General features: G+C 45.4%; 1 protein-coding gene across 2 annotated transcripts in view; it reads right to left on the reverse strand.

Moving 5' to 3' along the window:
- LOC124619935 (zinc finger CCCH domain-containing protein 13-like) overlaps positions 1–19,558 on the reverse strand; it is a 396,933-nt gene that overhangs the window by 267,494 nt on the left and 109,881 nt on the right. For both annotated transcript variants that reach the window (XM_047146583.1, XM_047146584.1), the window contains one exon: positions 17,856–18,081. In XM_047146583.1, the coding sequence (XP_047002539.1) occupies positions 17,856–18,081 (226 nt within the window). The remainder of the gene's footprint in view (positions 1–17,855; positions 18,082–19,558) is intronic.

Below are 19,558 nucleotides of genomic sequence, written 5' to 3' on the forward strand. Positions count from 1 at the left end.
ACGGCAATCCGTCATTCTGACCACTTTTTTTAAAAAAATTTTCATTTTGTTCGCTTTATTTCGTTTAATCTGCTCGGGGCGGACGTCGTAAGACATCCATTTAAGTTCGTTGTTGATCTGTCAACTCAATTTTTTTATTACAGAGGACACATTACCCTCTGACCGAGCACGCTGAGCTACCGTGTCGGCACCACTCAGCTATCGGGGCGGACATATTATACAGTGATACTAACACAGTGGTCCACTGCAATGGAGAGCTCTTAACGGTCACTTCTTTGGCGTTTTTAAATCTGTTCTGAGGCTGCAAATACACGCGGGGCACAGTACCAGTAGGGAGTGTCTTGTGGAGTGGACTGGATGACTTTGCAGCCTCAGGAGCGATTTACAAACGCCACAGAAGCGACATTAACAGATGCCCACTGCAGTGGACACGGCGCACCACAGGGCTAAGCAAAGACGTGAGTGCAGCAACCTTGAGATCCGATATTAATAATTTTCAACGATGTTTTATAAGATTTTTTTCTTCAATTACAGACTAATATATCGGTCTCTAGTATTCTCATTGTGGTAGTAGATGGATGGATCTGTGCGTTCTACCGCTTGACGACATTAATATTGTGAAGAAGCGTTTATCGCCCTTCAGGGTTATTGTACAAAAGTATTATTTATTAATAAAAAATACGACGGATCACAACCTAAACGAAATTCTGCAGCCCTAAAGTTTTGGCATCAGCAAAGAGCAGATCCCTGACTGGATGTTTTTTGTCAAACAGAAAGCGACGCCAACGAGACAAGAGGTAAAACTTTAATTGATTTCCACCATAGTCCGATTGGCTTCATGCAGTACAGGAATCCAGACCCCGAAACAACGAGGAGCATGAGACTCCGTTACCAACCACAAGGCCCTCCATATCGGTCAACGTCATTCTCAATCGTCGTTGGACAAAATTTTCAAATGGTGTAATGAATGGCAGCTCTTTTTAATTACAGCAGAATTTAAGCTAATGGCCACAAGAAATAGAAGGAATGAAAAAAGGAAGATAAAGGTTTAACGTCTCGTCGACGACGAGTTCATTAGAGACAGAGCAGCAACTCGGATTAGGGAAGGACGGGTAGTGAAATCACTGTGCCCTTTGAAAGGAAGCACTCCGGCATTTGATTTATTGATTTACGGAAATTACGGAAAATGTAAATTTGGATGGTCGGAAGGGGATTTGAAACGCCAACCTCCCGAAAGCGAGTCCAGCGTGCGAAACACTGCTCTACGCCGTTCAATAAAGAGAAAGGAACAGGATGAGCAACATGAGGTCAGCGGTATTTGGGGTTTCAATATTTATGTGCAAGAACCTGTATGACCTTCTCGTATAGCTAAACGCACAGTGCGCTTTGTTTTCGAGACAGGGAGGTGAACCACACCCGCATCGAATCAGCGCTACTGATCGGACGGCCTTGAGTGTGGTTTTTGCGTGGTTTCCCATGCTCGCTTAGGCAAATGTTGGCTGGTCTGCAATCTCTGTCCTAAAGAAAAACGATACACAAACAATTAAAGTCAGATAACCACACATAAAAAGTTTACATGACTCACAGAAAGACAACGCATATCACTTCCTGTTTTCATAAGTTAACTAATTCTTTAGCAACAGAAATTGGAACAATTGTAAGGTGCTTGATGACTCATGCGTTGTTTTATGACTATTCTCTTGCGCTTATTTGAATATAACGAGCCATTTTTTACAAATAGGTCTAGCTTGTACTTTAATTACGGTTTTGCTTTAATCATTTGGAATTTTCTGGTTACTCGTGTATCTGCAAATGTGGTTAAAATCTGCTCAAACCTGTGCGCCACGGTCTAATATTAATTGCCGAAGCTTGTACAGGTTTCAGTATGGCAAGTTGTGATTTAGTGAACTGCCGAGTTCTACGTGGGATGTTCTGTATATTTTGTTCTATGAAGTAATTTAAGTCACTCAACATTTCTAATTATTTCTCTTTATCTGTTGTCATTAAGGCTGCCGAAGAGGACGTAGTGCGGTTGAAACCAGTCGACTTATACGAGGGTTGGACAGCATTGTGTATAACCCGTTGCCAACGGTTTGGATATCGTAGGATACTCTTAGCAGTGCCAGTTGTGTTGACAGTTCTATCGGCGTCGTCTATTGTCCGAAGAATTTGTAGCAGTTCTGAAGAGAACGTCGTGAAGTGTTTCCTTGAGTATAGAAATCGAGTTGAACTCACGAGGGCTTAAGTCAGGAGAGTGTAGGTGGTATAGCACTTAGCAGCCCCATCAGTCAAACGAATCAGTAACAGCTTGCACTGTACGTGCTTGAGCATTGTCCTGCAAAATGATGCTCAGGTCCTGCGGAAAGTGACACCACTTCTGTCTATAAGCTGGTTGTAGGTTGTGTTCAAAAAATGAACAGCATCGGATGATCTAGGTATTTTAATGAAAAGTTTTATGAATCTTAAGAAAATGTAATTCACCCATTACCCCAGGGAAGTGTGTCACCCACTTCCCCAGGGAAGGGTGGTGGGACTGCTATTATTTTCTATATAAATAAATGACCTAGCGGACACGTGAGCAGCAGTTGGCGGTTGTTTGCTGATGATGCTGTGGTGTACGGTAAGTGTCAAAGTTTTGTGACAGCAGGAAGGCACAAGACGACTTAGACAAAATTTCCAGTTGGTGTGATGCATGGCAGCTAGCTCTAAATGTAGAAAAATATAAGTTAATGCGGATGTGTAGTAAAAACAAACTTGTAATGTTCGGATACAGCATTACCAGGGTCGTGCGTGACAGTCATGTTGTATAAATATCTGGGTGTAATATAGGAAAATGATATGAAATGATACGAGTATGTGAGGATTCTGGTATGGAAGGGGAATGGTCGAGTCGATTTATTGGGGGAAATTTACGAAAGTAAGGTTCCCCTGGAAAGGAGATCCCACATAGGACGTTAGTGCGACGTGTTTTCGAGTGTATGGGATCCGTACCATGTCGGATTAAAGCAAGACATCGAGGCAGTTCAGAGGCGGGCTGTTAGCTTTGTTACCGATAGATTGGAACAACACTCGAGCGTTACATGGAAATGGTTAAAATGGCTCTGAGCAATATGGGACTTAACATCTGAGGTCATCAGTCTCCTAGAACTTAGAACTACTTAAACCTAACTAACCTAAGGACATCATACACATCCATGCCAGAGGCAGGATTCGAACCTGCGACCGTAGCGGTCGCGCGGTTCCATACTGAAGCGCCTAGAACCGTTGGGCCAAGCGTTACGCAAGGCGCAAATGGGAGCCCTTGGTGGGGTAGGCGACCTTCTGTTCTGGCTACACTACTGAGAAAATTTAGAGAACCGGAATCTGAAGCTGACTGTATAACGATTCTAGTGCCACCCAACATACATTTCACCTAAGGAACACTAACATACGATGCTAGGAATTAGGGGTTACGAGGAGACATATAGATAGTCGTTTTTCCCTCACACTATGTGCGAGAGGAACAGGGAAAGAAATGACTAATAGTGGTACAGGGTTCCCTCCTCTACGCACCTAACGGTGACCTGCAGATTGTGGATGTAGATGAAGAAGTGGCTTATAAAACACTTGTCCGAGCGTTTCTTGGTAACTGATTATCGGGTTGGATTAACGGAAGATACACAGACGATCCGACGAAAAGCGGCGCGTTTCGTCACTGCATCGTTTATTAAGTGCTCGAGCGTAACGGAGATGCTCGTTAATCTCCCGTGGTAGACGCTGAAAGAGAGGCTCTTCCATCACAGAGAGGTTTGCTGTTGAAATCCCGAGAGTGTAAATTCTGTGGAGAGAAGGGAGACAGTTGATTTCCCACACATACAGTGTCTCATCAGAAGTATCTGGACACTGCGTCGTTATGACAACTTGATGTTTGCTGGGAACACTTTCAGTGAGGTTGGCTGTGGAGGAAAGGCAGCCCTTCCTTCCTCAAGAGAATATAGAGACACTGAACACTGGGATCTGGAGCAAAGTAGACGTTATAACTCATCCCAACGGCGTTCCACAAGATTCGAGGTCGTGACTTTTGACAGTCCAGTTCATTTCATATCAGGAACGTTATTGTCGACAACGCATTGCCCCACAGATGCTCCTTTATGAAGGGGTGCAGAGTCGTGCTGATACAAATCGTTATTGTCTCCGAACTGCTCGTCTGCTATACGCAGTACGCATTTAGCCTTTTCTAAAACGCAATAAGGAGGCCAGACACTAAGCACGAGAAACACCGTCATACCGTAACACCACCTCCTGCGTACTTCACTGTTGGCACTACACATGGTAGGCAACGAGCTCCGGGCATTACCCAAAACTAAACCCTTCCATCGGAAAGCCACAGAGTATCGCGTGATTTATACTCCAGACAACTTGTTTTCAGTAATACGCCCCTTTCTAATGGAACCGCTCTTTACACAACCTCAAGCATCGCTTAGGACTGTTGACTGGAGAAATGTGTGACTTATGAGGAACATCGACCACTGTACGCCATTATCTTTAACTCCCCACCCTCAGTGCTAGCTGGACTCCTGGTGGCACTGTGGACCTCACGACTGATTCCTTTCACTGACTTCGCTTGATTCTTTACAACCACTCTCCCGTCCTTGCCCGTCTGTACATGACGTCTATCTTCTCTCGGTTTAGCTGTGGTTGTTCCGTCGCGTTTAAACTTCACAGTCGACTTGGGCAGCTTAGGAAGCGTTGAAATGTACCTGATGGATCTACATCTACATCTACATGGAGACCCTGCAAATCACATTCAAGTGCCTGGCAGAGGGATCATCGAACCACCTTCACAATTCTGTATTACTCCAATCTCGTATAGCGCGTGGAAACAATGTACACCTATATCTTTCCGTACGAGCTCTGATTCCCCTTATTTTATCGTGGTGATCGTTCCTCCCTATGTAGGTCGATGTCAAAAAAATAATTTCGCATCCACAGCAGAAAATTGGTGATTGGAATTTCGTGAGAAGATTCCGTCGCAACGAAAAACGCCTTACTTTTAATGATTTCCAGCCCAAATCGTGTATCATTTGAGTGGCACTCTTTCCCACATTTTGCGATAATACAAAACGTGCTGCCCTTCTTTGAACTTTCTCGATGTACTCAGTCAGTCCTATCTGGTAAGGATCCCACACTGCGCAGCAGTATTCTAAAAGAGGACGGACAATCATAGGGTAGGTAGTCTCCTTGGTAGGTCTTGTTACATTTTCTAAGTGTCCTGCCAATAAAACGCAGTCTTTGGTTAGCCTTCCCCACAACATTTTCTATGCGTTCTTTCCAATTTTAGTTGTTAGTAATTGTAATACCTATGTATTTAGTTGAATTTACGACTTTTAGATTAGACTGATTTATCGTGTAACCGAAGTTTAACGAGTTCCTTTTAGCACTCATGTTGATGACCTCACACTTTTCGTTATTTAGTGTCAACTGCCACTTTTCGCCCCATTCAAATATCTTTTATAAAGCGTTTTGCAATTTGTTTTGATCTTCTGATGATTTTATTAGTCGACAAACGACAGCGTCGTCAGCAAACAACCTAAGACGGCTGCTCAGATTGTCTCCCAAATCTTTTATATAGATAAGGAACAGAAAAGGGCCTATAACACTACCTTGGGGGAACGCCAGAAATCACTTCTGTTTTACCCGATGACTTTCCGTCAATTACTACGAACTGTGACCTCTCTGACAGGAAATCACAAATCCAGTCACATATTTGAGACGACATTCCATAAGCACGTAATTTCACTACGAGCCGCTTGTGTGGTACAGTGTCAAAAGCCTTCCGGAAATCCAGTAATACGGAATAGATCTGAAATCCCTTGTCAATAGCACTCAACACTTCATATGAATAGAGAGCTACTTGTGTTTCACGGGAACGATGTTTTCTAAACCCATGTTGACTGTGTGTCAATAGACCGTTTTCTTCGAGGTAATTCATAATGTTCGAACATAATATATGTTCTAAAATCCTGCTGCATATCGACGTTAATGATATGGGCCTGTAATTTAGTGGATTACTCTTACGTATTTTAGTAATCGCGAAAGCGTTACGGAGATGATAGACAGACTCCAGTGGAAGACTCTGCAAGAGAGACGCTCAGTAGCTCGGTAAAGGCTTTTGTTGAAGTTTCGAGAGCATACCTTCACCGAAGAGTCAAGCGGTATATTGCTCCCTCTTCGCGAAGAGACCATGAGGATAAAATCAGAGAGATTAGAGCCCACAGAGAGGCATAGCGACAATCTTTCTTTCCACTAACAATACGAGACGGGAATACAATGGAGAACCGATAGATGTACACCATCAGGTGGCTTGCGGAGTATAGATGTAGATGTAGATGTACTACCTTTCTTGAATATTAGTGTGATCTGTGCAACTTTCCAGTCTTTGGGTACGTACCTTTCGTCGAGTGATCGGTTGTATATGATTGTTGAGTATGGAGCTAATGCATCAGCATACTCGGAAAGGAACATAATTGGTATACAGTATGGACCAGAAGATTTGCTTTTATTAAGTGATTTTAGTTGCTTCACTACTCCGAGGATATTTACTTCTACGTTACTCATGTTGGCGGCTGTTCTCGATTCGAATTCTGGAATATTTACTTCGTCTCCTTTTGTGAAGGCATTTCGGAAGGTGGTGTTTAGTAACTCTGCTTTGGCAGCACTGTCTTCGATAGCATCTCCACTGCTATCGCGCAGAGAAGGCATTGATTGTTTCTTGCCGCTAACATACTTCACATACGACCAGAATCTCTTTGGATTTTATGCCAGGTTTCGAGGCAATCTGTGACATCCAATGGCTAGTCCACGTTCGGAGACACTGAGCATTCCTGACCGAGCCACTTTGCTGTGACCCACCTCCTCCTACACTGGTGGTTCCACTCTCGTGACGTTTAGCGGTCGGTTCTGCATTAAAAAGCCACGTCCGGAAGCTTTTGGTGTCGACGTCACTCTTCTGTAGTGTGCCTCCAGTGTCTACTCTGGTGCGCCACTCAGCTCGGCGACTGCAGACGGCTGGCGCGCTGGACTCCAGATTGCGGAGCCTTTCCCTGCGCGGGCCGCGTCCTTCTCGGAGCCCACGCTGCCGCCAAAGTCACCGCTCCGTGGCGCCGACATTGAGGCGGCCCACGCGGCTTGTCCGCTCCCCACGGCACACAAACAGAGCTCACTCATGCGACGCCCGGCACGGCAAACAACAGCGGTCACTACGTGTCCTATCCCTGTCCACTACCACACGCCTGTGGCTGCCAGCACGACTACTTGTGGTATAAAACAGAAGTGTGTCATGTGACACTTCACGGGCCACAAAACGTGAATGAAGTTACCCGATTTGTTGGTGTACCAGCGTGTCTACAAATAATGGTGTAACACTAGCTGCTATGTAACACGGCGTAAGAGCAATGGTCGTAAAAAAATCTTTACTGGCAGAAACCGGAGAGGAGTGTCATGAGCTGTCAGCGACAATCGCTTTCAAACTTGACGGGAATAGCCTTAGTTAATGGATGCGGGTCCATGTCAACTAGCTTCTGAGTGAACATTGTGAAGCGAAATGCATACAAAGGACGTTTGGAGTCAAAGACCGTTGTTCACATCGGTACATAGAGCTGGGCGGCTTCAGTGTCGCAAATAACACCAACTGTCAGTAGCTTGCTGCAGGCGTGTAATGTGTTCTGCAGAGTCTCGATTTTGCAAGGCGTCGAGCGCACCGACATCATAATGAGATGGGACGTTCATCAAAAACCACACAGAAATTAAAAGAGGCACCAAATCAACAATTTTGATGATATGGCAATGAAATTCTGTACCATGCTTTACACAAAATTAACAAATTTACTGTTAAGTTCGTTGGATTATATAAACACTGAAGAGCAAAAGAAAATGGTACGTCTGCCTAATATCGTGTACGGCTCCTGCGAGCACGCCGAAGTGTCGCAACACGTCGTGGTATGGACTCAACTAATGTCTCAAGTAGTGCTACATATCGTCAAAAATATTCATATCTGCGAAGTCTGCTGGACAGCGGAAGTGTTTAAACTCAGAAGAGTGTATCTGGGGCCACTATGTAACAATTCTGGAAGTGTGGGGTGCCGCATTGCCATGCTGGAATTGACCGAACCCGTCTCAATGCACAATGGACACGAATGAACCCTGCATGTCAGCACTGGACTGTTCAAGCTTGTAGAGGCTCTGAAATGGTGTGCGGCGTGTGCAGTTGGAGTGATATAGGTACGTCTAGATACGACTATGACAGGTGGCATGTACGTAAGCATCCTGCCTGATCACCTGCATGCATTCATGTCAATTGCGCATTCCGCACTACTTCAGACATTAGTTGAGTGCATGTCACGTCGTGTTGTGGCATTTCTGCGCGCTCGCGGGGGCCCTACACGATATTAGGCAGGTGTGCCAGATCTTTTGGCTCTTCAGTGTATTTCCAGGGGGCAGAGTATCCTCTCATAAGCTCTGCGGCTATTTCCTCTGTCTTGTGGACGCAGGTGCTCTAGGAACTACAAGGGTAAACCGTGGAAGGCCTCTATAATTACGCAAACCTGAGATGAAGGAACGTGAGCTATATTTAGCGGACGAAAACCCTGTCGGCAGAGGGACGCATTTCCATGGTCGGACGTCACGTTGAACACGTCCTACGAATGAGCCGTCACAACTAAGGAAATATGCGTTTCCGGGCACAAGTTTATTACACATGGTAGTCTTATTTCGATGAGCACTTCAGCGTTTCAAGTTTGGTAGTTAAAGAAAAAAATACTTCTCATCTTATAGGAATGCGTTAGATGCGCCTGTTTCCCGCTAGAGGTCATAGATATCGCGCTACTAGGTTTGGTTTGGCCTAATATTCTGACTGGACAAAACTACGTCGCACTCCTCCGTAATGCTGGGAAATTTCCTGCCGACAGCACGAGAACGACTTTTTCAGTTTCCACCACTATTTTTTAATATTGGTCTTCCCGGCCATACGGCCATTTTATGACATTTATTTTCTAAAGTGATGCAATATGGAAGATGAGTGGATTACATTAAAAACATGTATACGAGCAACATCGATGCGATGAAAACTCCAGAAGCGGCTTTGATACAGCATTATGTATCAAGTGGATGATGAGGATGCCGATATGATTTCCGACGGTCTCATGGGCGTTATACTTATAATCTTAACCAACTTATAGGAATAATTTACACACTAACATCAGGTGATGCGCAAGAAAAGAATCCAGAAGTCCACCTTAGTTTTTCCGAACGACTAGGAATGCGTACACATTGAACGGTCTGTCCTCTCCGTATGGAGAATTTCATATATATATGTATACTAGTGGCCACTGAAACTGCTACACCACGAAGATGACGTGCTACAGACGCGAAATTTAACCGACGGGAAGAAGATGCTGTGATATGCAAATGATTAGCTTTTCAGAGCATTCATACACGATTGGCGCCGGTGGCGACACCTACAACGTGCTGACATGAGGAACGTTTCCAACCGATTTCTCATACACAAACAGCAGTTGACCGGCGTTGCCTGGTGAAACGTTGTTGTGACGCCTCGTGTAAGGAGGAGAAATGCGTACCATCACGTTTCCGACTTTGATAAAGGTCGGATTGTAGCCTATCGCGACTGCGGTTTATCGTATCGCGACATTGCTGCTCGCGTTAGTCGAGATCCAGTGACTGTTAGCAGAATATGGAATCGTTGGGTTCAGGAGGGTAATACGGAACGCCGTGCTGGATCTCAAAGGTCTCGTATCACTAGCAGTAGAGATGACAGGCATCATATCCGCATGGCTGCAAAGGATCGTGCAGCCACGTCTCGATCCCTGAGTCAACAGATGGGGTCGTTTGCAAGAAAACAACAATCTGCACGAACAGTTAGACGACGTTTGCAGCAGCATTGACTATCAGCTCGGAGACCATGGTTGCGGTTACCCTTGACGCTGCATCACAGACAGGAGAGCCTCCGATGGTGTACTCAACGACGAATCTGGGTGCACGAATGGCAAAACGTCATTTTTTCGGATGAATCCAAGTTCTGTTTACAGCATCATGATGGTCGCATCCGTGTTTGGCGACATCGCGGTGAACGCACATTGGAAGCTTGTATTCGCCATCCCCATACTGGCGTATCACCCGGCGCGATGGTATGGGGTGCCATTGGTTACACGTCTCAGTCACCTCTTGTTCGCATTGACGGCACTTTGAACAGTGGACGTTACATTTCAAATGTGTTACGACCTGTGGCTCTATCCTTCATTCGATCCCTGCGAAACCCTACATTTCAGCAGGATAGTGCACGACCGCATGTTGCAGGTCCTGTACGGGCCTTTCTGGATACAGAAAATGTTAGAGTGCTGCCCTGGCCAGTACATTCTCCAGATCTCTCACCAACTGAAAACGTCTGGTCAATGGCGGCCGAGCAACTGGCTCGTCACAATACGCCAGTCACTACTCTTGGTGAACTGTGGTATCGTGTTGAAGCTGCATGGGCAGCTGTACCTGTACACGCCATCCAAGCTCTGTTTGACTCAATGCCCAGGCGTATCAAGGCCGTTATTACGGCCAGAGGTGATTGTTAGCAGCGCGGTTCCGGACTGAAGCGGCTAGAACCGCTCGGCCACAACGGCCGGCTATATACACTCCTGGAAATTGAAATAAGAACACCGTGAATTCATTGTCCCAGGAAGGGGAAACTTTATTGACACATTCCTGGGGTCAGATACATCACATGATCACACTGACAGAACCACAGGCACATAGACACAGGCAACAGAGCATGCACAATGTCGGCACTAGTACAGTGTATATCCACCTTTCGCAGCAATGCAGGCTGCTATTCTCCCATGGAGACGATCGTAGAGATGCTGGATGTAGTCCTGTGGAACGGCTTGCCATGCCATTTCCACCTGGCGCCTCAGTTGGACCAGCGTTCGTGCTGGACGTGCAGACCGCGTGAGACGACGCTTCATCCAGTCCCAAACATGCTCAATGGGGGACAGATCCGAAGATCTTGCTGGCGAGGGTAGTTGACTTACACCTTGTAGAGCACGTTGGGTGGCACGGGATACATGCGGACGTGCATTGTCCTGTTGGAACAGCAAGTTCCCTTGCCGGTCTAGGAATGGTAGAACGATGGGTTCGATGACGGTTTGGATGTACCGTGCACTATTCAGTGTCCCCTCGACGATCACCAGTGGTGTACGGCCAGTGTAGGAGATCGCTCCCCACACCATGATGCCGGGTGTTGGCCCTGTGTGCCTCGGTCGTATGCAGTCCTGATTGTGGCGCTCACCTGCACGGCGCCAAACACGCATACGACCATCATTGGCACTAAGGCAGAAGCGACTCTCATCGCTGAAGACGACACGTCTCCATTCGTCCCTCCATTCACGCCTGTCGCGACACCACTGGAGGCGGGCTGCACGATGTTGGGGCGTGAGCGGAAGACGGCCTAACGGTGTGCGGGACCGTAGCCCAGCTTCATGGAGACGGTTGCGAATGGTCCTCGCCGATACCCCAGGAGCAACAGTGTCCCTAATTTGCTGGGAAGTGGCGGTGCGGTCCCCTACGGCACTGCGTAGGATCCTACGGTCTTGGCGTGCATCCGTGCGTCGCTGCGGTCCGGTCCCAGGTCGACGGGCACGTGCACCTTCCGCCGACCACTGGCGACAACATCGATGCACTGTGGAGACCTCACGCCCCACGTGTTGAGCAATTCGGCGGTACGTCCACCCGGCCTCCCGCATGCCCACTACACGCCCTCGCTCAAAGTCCGTCAACTGCACATACGGTTCACGTCCACGCTGTCGCGGCATGCTACCAGTGTTAAAGACTGCGATGGAGCTCCGTATGCCACGGCAAACTGGCTGACACTGACGGCGGCGGTGCACAAATGCTGCGCAGCTAGCGCCATTCGACGGCCAACACCGCGGTTCCTGGTGTGTCCGCTGTGCCGTGCGTGTGATCATTGCTTGTACAGCCCTCTCGCAGTGTCCGGAGCAAGTATGGTGGGTCTGACACACCGGTGTCAATGTGTTCTTTTTTCCATTTCCAGGAGTGTATATAAATCTGAAGAACGGGACAGCCGGTGAGAGGGAGAGACGCTGTGGACGTGGCGAGCCTGAGACAACGGCGCGTATGATGGATGGCCCACCGTTACAGGCAGCAGCACGCGGCTCGTATTAACGCCGGCTGGTGGCGGTGTCGGCGTCGTTGACGTGACCCCATGCTGGGCCGTTTCAGTGTGTGTAAACAACAGCCGTCGCCATAAATTTTAACAGTCATCGCGGCTTTCTTTAATTTACACTGCACTATTCAACTGGTGCCCATCTCATTACACACAACCAGTGGTAATTCCGCGAGTGACATGTGTTCACAACTCATTTCGCTGAAATATTGAAAGAAAATCATTTTCCACCCTTGATTTATGCATACAGGTTGTTAAATTTTAATACAACCACTGACTGAAGTATGCAGTTTCATCTTTCTCTGTAATTTAGATGTAAGGTAAAGCTGTAACCACTTTATTAGGCATTGTGCTTCCTCCGATCTTTGCATTGACTTACCCAGCCAATTACGGGGGGGGGGGGGGACGTACGGTAGGGGGGGGGGCGTACGGTGCATGTTGCCATTTTTCACAGAGACTGTCATTTCCAGAGCGGAAATAAACGTTAAGTGGCAAGGAAGATTCTAGGGTCAAGTGAGCATTGAGTTTCGCACTTTCGAAATTCTGGTCTGACGTCTGCTTAGCAACCAAGCCACCATCGATTAGCCTAAAATTAACTTTGATCAAATTGCAGAAACAAATACTTTTATTGAAACAATCATTTCGCAAGTTCGGTACACAACTGGCAGCTGTTTCAGTGTGTAATTTGCAGATACCCTCAAATTTTTGTGCACTGAGAGACTAAAATTTTTTTAAATTTAACAAGGACTTTTTATACGACATTCGACGACTCCAGAAAAGGTTAGCAATGCCTAGAACAGTTGACGATACTTGTGTAGGGTAGATAAGTAAAGGGGAGATAAGTATATAATCCTTCGTTAAAGCTGGGCACACATTTAATATATTTCTCACTTCTTTTTTACTAAATGCTTGAGTGTATGCATTCACAAGCATAGCCTGTCTCCTCTATTCAAGAGCAACGCAATGGCATAAAAAAGAGCACCGTTCTCCAAGAAATCGCAGTTGCTGCATTAGCCCAGTAAATAAAAAGAAGTTACATATACTATGCCAACGACACAGCAAAATACCTGCAATATTTTCCATAATCTGAACCACTTATGCGATATTTCGATGTGGACTGTTCTGTGCAACAAACGGTCTCTTCGTTTTTCCCTCTCCCGAGAAGATCGTGAGAAAGGTTGGCGCAGCATGTCCAATGTGATGTTCGAACCCCAGGGGCGCAATAAGCTGAACTAGTTGTACTATTGATACTGACAAGTGAAATATGTAAAATTGCGTAGGAAGTGAATTTGAATTATGATAAATGTTTTGATTTTTATGGTGACAATAGATGCAGCATTGGACGTGATTGTATACACAATGTGATCAAAAGTATCCGAACACCTGGATAAAAATGACTTACAATTTCGTGGCGTCCTCCATCGGTATTGCTGGAATTGAATATGGTGTTGGCCCACCCTTAGCCTTGATGGCGGCTTCCACTCTCGCAGGCATACGTTCAATCAGGTGTGGAAGGTATCTTGGGGAATGGCAGCCCATTCCTCATGCAGTGCTGCACTGAGGAGAGGTATCGACGTCGCTCGATGAGGCCTGGAACGATGTCGGCTTCCCAAAACATCCCAAAGGTGTTCTATGGGATTCAGGTCAGGACTCTGTGCAGTCAGTCCATTACAGGGATGTTATTGTCGTGTTACCACTCCGCCATAGGCCGTGTGCATTATGAACAGGTGCTCGATCGTGTTGAAAGATGTAATCGTCATCCCCCAATTTCTCTTGAACAGTGGGAAGCAAGAAAGTGCTTAAAATATCAATGTACGCCTGTGCTGTGATAGTGCCTCGCAAAACAACAAGGGATGCAAGCCAGCTTCTTGAAAAACACGATCACACCATAACACCACCGCCACCGAATTTTGCTGTTGACACTACTCACGCTCCCAGATGACGGACGTTCACCGGGCATTCGCCCATCCTGCTATCGGTTCGCGACGTTGTTAACCGTGATATGTCACTCCACACAACGTTTTTCCACTGTTCAATCGTCCAACGTTTCGCTCCTTACACGAAGCGAGGCGTCGTTTGGCATTTACCGGCGTGATGTGTGGCTTATGAGCAACCACTCGACCATGAAATCCAAGTTTTCTCAGCTCCCGCCTATCTGTCACTGAAAACTGACGCACGCTATGGTGGGCGGTGCATACGTCGTGCACGGTACGGAGGCCTATATAGGACGTCGATTTGCAGCCTTGGCATCAGTTCTCAGCGGGACTCAGCATCATAAGCAGCGCTCCCCTGAAGATGGCGAAGAGTTGGATTGCCGAAATATTGAATCGGATCGATTTTAGGATCTGGCATGAAACCTAAAGAGGCTTTAAGATAGCCTACGAAGACACTCACGGAGGTTTTATCTCACAACTGATGACAACGGCGGCTGAGTCCCTTGCAGGCGCAGCCAGCGTTAGCTATGTTTCTTAAGTTTGGGTTTCTTGAGGGTTCTGATATAGAGAAAGCTATTTACACTTAATAGAGAATGTACTTAACTCATTAGATAATAAATTACAGCCTACTGGCATTTTTTGTGACCTGTCAAAAGTCTTTGACTGTGTGAACCATAGCGTTCTCGTAAGTGAATTAGAATGTTATGGTGTCACCGGCAATGCTGCGAAATGGTTGGACTCTTATCTAACTAACAGGAAGCAAAGGGTGTCGTTGCGAAATACCTGTGCAGTAAGCTGTCAGTCTTCATCTGATTGGGAGTTAATTACATGTTGTGTTTCTCAAGGTTCCATCTTGGATCCGTTGCTTTTTCTTGTGTACATTAATGACCTGGCGTCTGTTACATTGCTAGATGCTAAGTTTGTTTTGTTTTCAGATGATACAAACATTGCGATATGTAACAAGTCAAGTACAGATTTAGAAATAGCTGCTAATCAAATTTTCGCTGACATTAATAAATGGTTTAAAGCTAATTCAGTGTCACTAAATTAAAAAAAAAAAGCAGTGTGTGTACTCCAGAACCTGTAAGAGATTTCCTTCCAGCATGTGTGTAACATATGAAGACATGTAGATTGAAGAGGTTGACAGTATTAAATTTCTGGGATTACAACTTGATAATAAATTCAGTTGGGAAGGGCATACCACAGAATTGTGGAAGCGCCTAAACAAGTCTGTATTTGCAATGAGAATGATGTCAGATGTGGGAGGTATAAATATAAAAAACTTGCATACTTCAATTACTTTCATCCTATTGTGTCATACGGGATCATATTCTGAGGTAACTCATCAAACCGAGCAAAAGTTTTTAGCGTGCGAAGGCGTGTAATAACAATAATTTTTGGTTTAAATTCAAGAATATCGTGTAAAAACCTGTTGAAGGAAGTTTGTATTCTAACCAATGCTTCTCAATATATTTATTCCTTAATGAAATTTGTTGCAAGTAATATTTCTCTATTTACAAGCAATAGCTCAATACATAGTAACAATACCAGGAATAAGAAGGATCTACACAGACACCTAAAATCACTTCCCTTGGTCCAAAAAGGGATCCAATATTCAGTAACCCACATTTTCAATACATTGCCTGCAACCACTAAAAGCTTGGTTTCCGATAAAGCACAGTTTAAGCAGAGTTTGAAATACTTTTTGATAGGCTACTCCTTCTACTCCATAGATGAATATCTTAACAGAGACTGTTAAGCCAGCTTAAGTAACAATATCTGTTAGATTTCAGTTTTGTCAACACTTGGTCACAACAGTCAAGATCAGGTATTTTGTGTATGATAAATTTATTAATAGTACATAATAACGTTCTGAGAGCGTGTTAATTCTGTAAATATTAGCCGTTCCAGTTTACTTTAAAGTATTCACTTATTTCGACAATCTCCTAACAAATGACCAGGGCAGTAAGCGTTATATTCAAATGTTTTATGACTTTTGTCTTATACTTTCTGGCATGATCCATATCCACGAGAATCATCTCATTTTTGGGTCTATGGAACGAAAACTGAATCTAATCTAATCTATTTAATTTTATCCATGTTTTGCAGCTTAAAACGTGACTGTATTCAATACACTGGACGTATGAATTAAAAAACTCCTTCAGTCACAACTTTTCGTGTTTTATTAAATGCACGATGCATTTGGGACCCTGTGGGTCCATCATCAGGTGTAATTTGTCTTATAGATATTTTATTTCTTCTCTTGAATGAGGTGAAACGCATATTTCTGTCACGAAAAGGTTTAATGTTAGGTTATGAATTTCGTAAGTCAAACGCGGAAAATATGTGCAAAATAGTGGAAAAAGATGAACAGTGTAAACTTAGCACATAATCCAAGAAGAGCGTTTCTAACGTTTTAGCACCAGCAAACATTCTTTTCCCCGTCGTTTTCGTACATGTCACTTGATTCAAAATGCTTCAAATGGCTCTGAGCGCTATGGGACTTAACATCTGAGGTCATCAGTCCCCTAGAACTTAGAACTACTTAAGCCTAACTAACCCAAGGACATCACACACATCCATGCCCGAGGCAGGATTCGAACCTGCGACCGTAGCGGTCGTGCAGTTCCAGACTGAAGCGCCTAGAACAGCTCGGCCATACCGGCCGGTCCACTTGGTTCAAGAGGCACATTTGCTCAGACATCTCCACGAAACCAAAAAACCAGAATGTGTATTAAATGAACTAACAGATTTCTCAAGACACAGTTATTTCAATAAATTTAAAGACCTATTATAAAGTTATTTCCTGGTTCAAATGGCTCTGAGCACTATGCGACTTAACTTCTGAGGTAATCAGTCGCCTAGAACTTAGAACTAATTAAACGTAACTAAGCTAAGGACATCACACACATCCATGCCCGAGGCAGGATTCGCACCTGCGACCGTAGCGGTTGCTCGGTTTCAGACTGCAGCGCCTAGAACCGCACGGCCACTCCGGCCGGCCGTTATTTCCTGCATATGTCAATTGTTTAATAGTTATATCTTTAGCACTACGAATAAATTCATCTTTGACAAGACCACGTACAGAAACATAAGTGAAGTGTTTACAAACATGTGTGTGTGTGCAAATGTGCCTCTTGAATGAAGTGACACGTACGAAAACGACGGAGAAAAATTGTTTGCTGGTGCTAAAACGTTAAAAACTCTTTTCTTGGATTATGTGGTAATTTTACACTGTTCATCCTTTCCACTATTTTGCACATATTTTCCGCGTTTGACTTACGAAATTCATAACCTAACATTAAACCTTTTCGTGACAGGAATACGCGTTTGCCGGCCGGAGTGGCACAGTCTGGAGCCGAGCGACCGCTACGGTCGCAGGTTCGAATCCTGCGTCGGGCATGGATGTGTGTACTGTCCTTAGGTTAGGTTAGGTTTAAGTAGTTCTAAGTTCTAGGCTGCTGATGACCTCAGAAGTTAAGTCGCATAGTGCTCAGAGCCATTTCAACCAGTACGCTTTTCACCTCATTCAAGAGAAGAAATGAAATATGTATTAAGACAAATTACACCTGATGATGGACCCACAGGGTCCGAAATGCATCGTGTATTCAATAAAACACGAAAAGTTGTGATTGAAGACGTTTTTTGCTTCACACCTCCAGTGTAGTCTAATCTAGAGCGCTGGTGGCGTCGCTCACCTGTCGGAGTTGTCGCTGTGGTGGCGCCTCCTGGGCGGCGAGACGGGCGCCGGCTCGGCCGGCTGCGGCTCGTGCTGCTTGCCGCCCTCGGGCTGCGCCCTGCTCTTGTGGCGCTTTCGCTCCAGCGAGTGGAACGCGGCGGAGATAGGGTCCCTGCGCGGACGCTCCGAGGACCGCTCGCTCTGGCTGCGCTTGAGCTTCGAGCCGCCGCGGGCCCCGGTCGCTCCTGAAACCACCACCGGCAGCCGGTCAGCGCGCGTCAGTACAGGCGAGGCAGCTGGCGCGTGGCCCTCTGCTGACAACATCTTCTCTCGACGGGGATACCGAAAACGACGATCGTGTGAAACCCAGCTCGCTCTACTCGTCCACGATATGCAGAAAGCAGTTGACACCGACACTCGTGTGCATGTCACGCTTTTTGACTTTCTGAAGGCGTTCGATACAGTTCCTCACTGCCGCCAAATGAACAAAGCATGAAACCTACAGGATGTCAGATCACGGCATGTCATTCTATACTGAGTCTTCCGGCGTAAAAGTAACATCGAGCGTGCGACAAGACAAGGAGGAACAGTACTTCACTGCGCGATAACAACGGTGAAGTCACTGATGACAGTGCCACTAATGCAGAGTTATTAAACTGGGTTTTCCGAAACTCCTTCGCAAAATAAGACGAAGTAAATATAAACCTTTGAACATAGCTGCTAAGGTTCAGTGACTGTGTCAGAATTATATTGGAACAAATAAGCCCTCGCTCACAATTATTAACTCAAAACTGACCTGGTTTCGACGCTACTATGAGCGTCGTCTTCAGAATTAGACTAACTGTTCTAAAACATATTAGGTATGTAGTACATTAATAAAATTAAAGCCAGCCGCGGTGGTCTAGCGGTTCTACGCGCTCAGTCCGGAACCGCGGGACTGCTACGGTCACAGGTTCGAATCCTGCCTCGGGCATGGATGTGTGTGATGTCCTTAGGTTAGTTAGGTTTAAGTAGTTCTAAGTTCTAGGGGACTGATGACCACAGATGTTAAGTCCCATAGTGCTCAGAGCCAATTTTTAGCCAATAAAATTAAAGTTTGTACTGACTCGAAAAAATGCAGTACTTACAAGTCACATATTAAAAAAGTTCTAAGCCGGAAAGGCTTGCAAGCCTTGTTCACAGTACGTGCAGCCCTTAGCGGCTCGCTATCTCACAACTGTTCATGACGTCGCCTTTCCGGCTTAGAACTTTTTTAATATGTGACTTTTAAGTACTGCATCTTCTCGAGTCAGTACAAACTTTAATTTTATTAATGTACTATATACCTAATATGTTTTAGAACAGTTAGTCTAATTCTGAAGACGACGCTCATAGTAGCGTCGAAACCTGGTCAGTTTTGACAATATTTGTGAGCGAGGGCTTGTTTGTTCCAATATAACGAAGTAAATATTCCTGAATTCCAATCACGAACAACTGCCAAGATGAGAAACATAGAAGCAGATATCCTGGTGTAGCAAAGCCGCTTAAATCACTTAATAAAGGCAAGGCTTCCAGTCCAGTTGTATACCAGTCAGGTTCCTCTCAGAGTATGCTGATAAAATAGCTCCATATTTAGCAGTTATATACAACCACTCGCTCACAGAAAGATCCGTACCTAAAGACTGGAAAATTGCTCAAGTCACACCAATACACAAAAAGGGAATTAGGAGTAATCCGCTGAAT

Source organism: Schistocerca americana, chromosome 6 (assembly GCF_021461395.2).
Source record: "Schistocerca americana isolate TAMUIC-IGC-003095 chromosome 6, iqSchAmer2.1, whole genome shotgun sequence".
NCBI classification, from domain to species: Eukaryota; Metazoa; Arthropoda; class Insecta; order Orthoptera; family Acrididae; genus Schistocerca; species Schistocerca americana.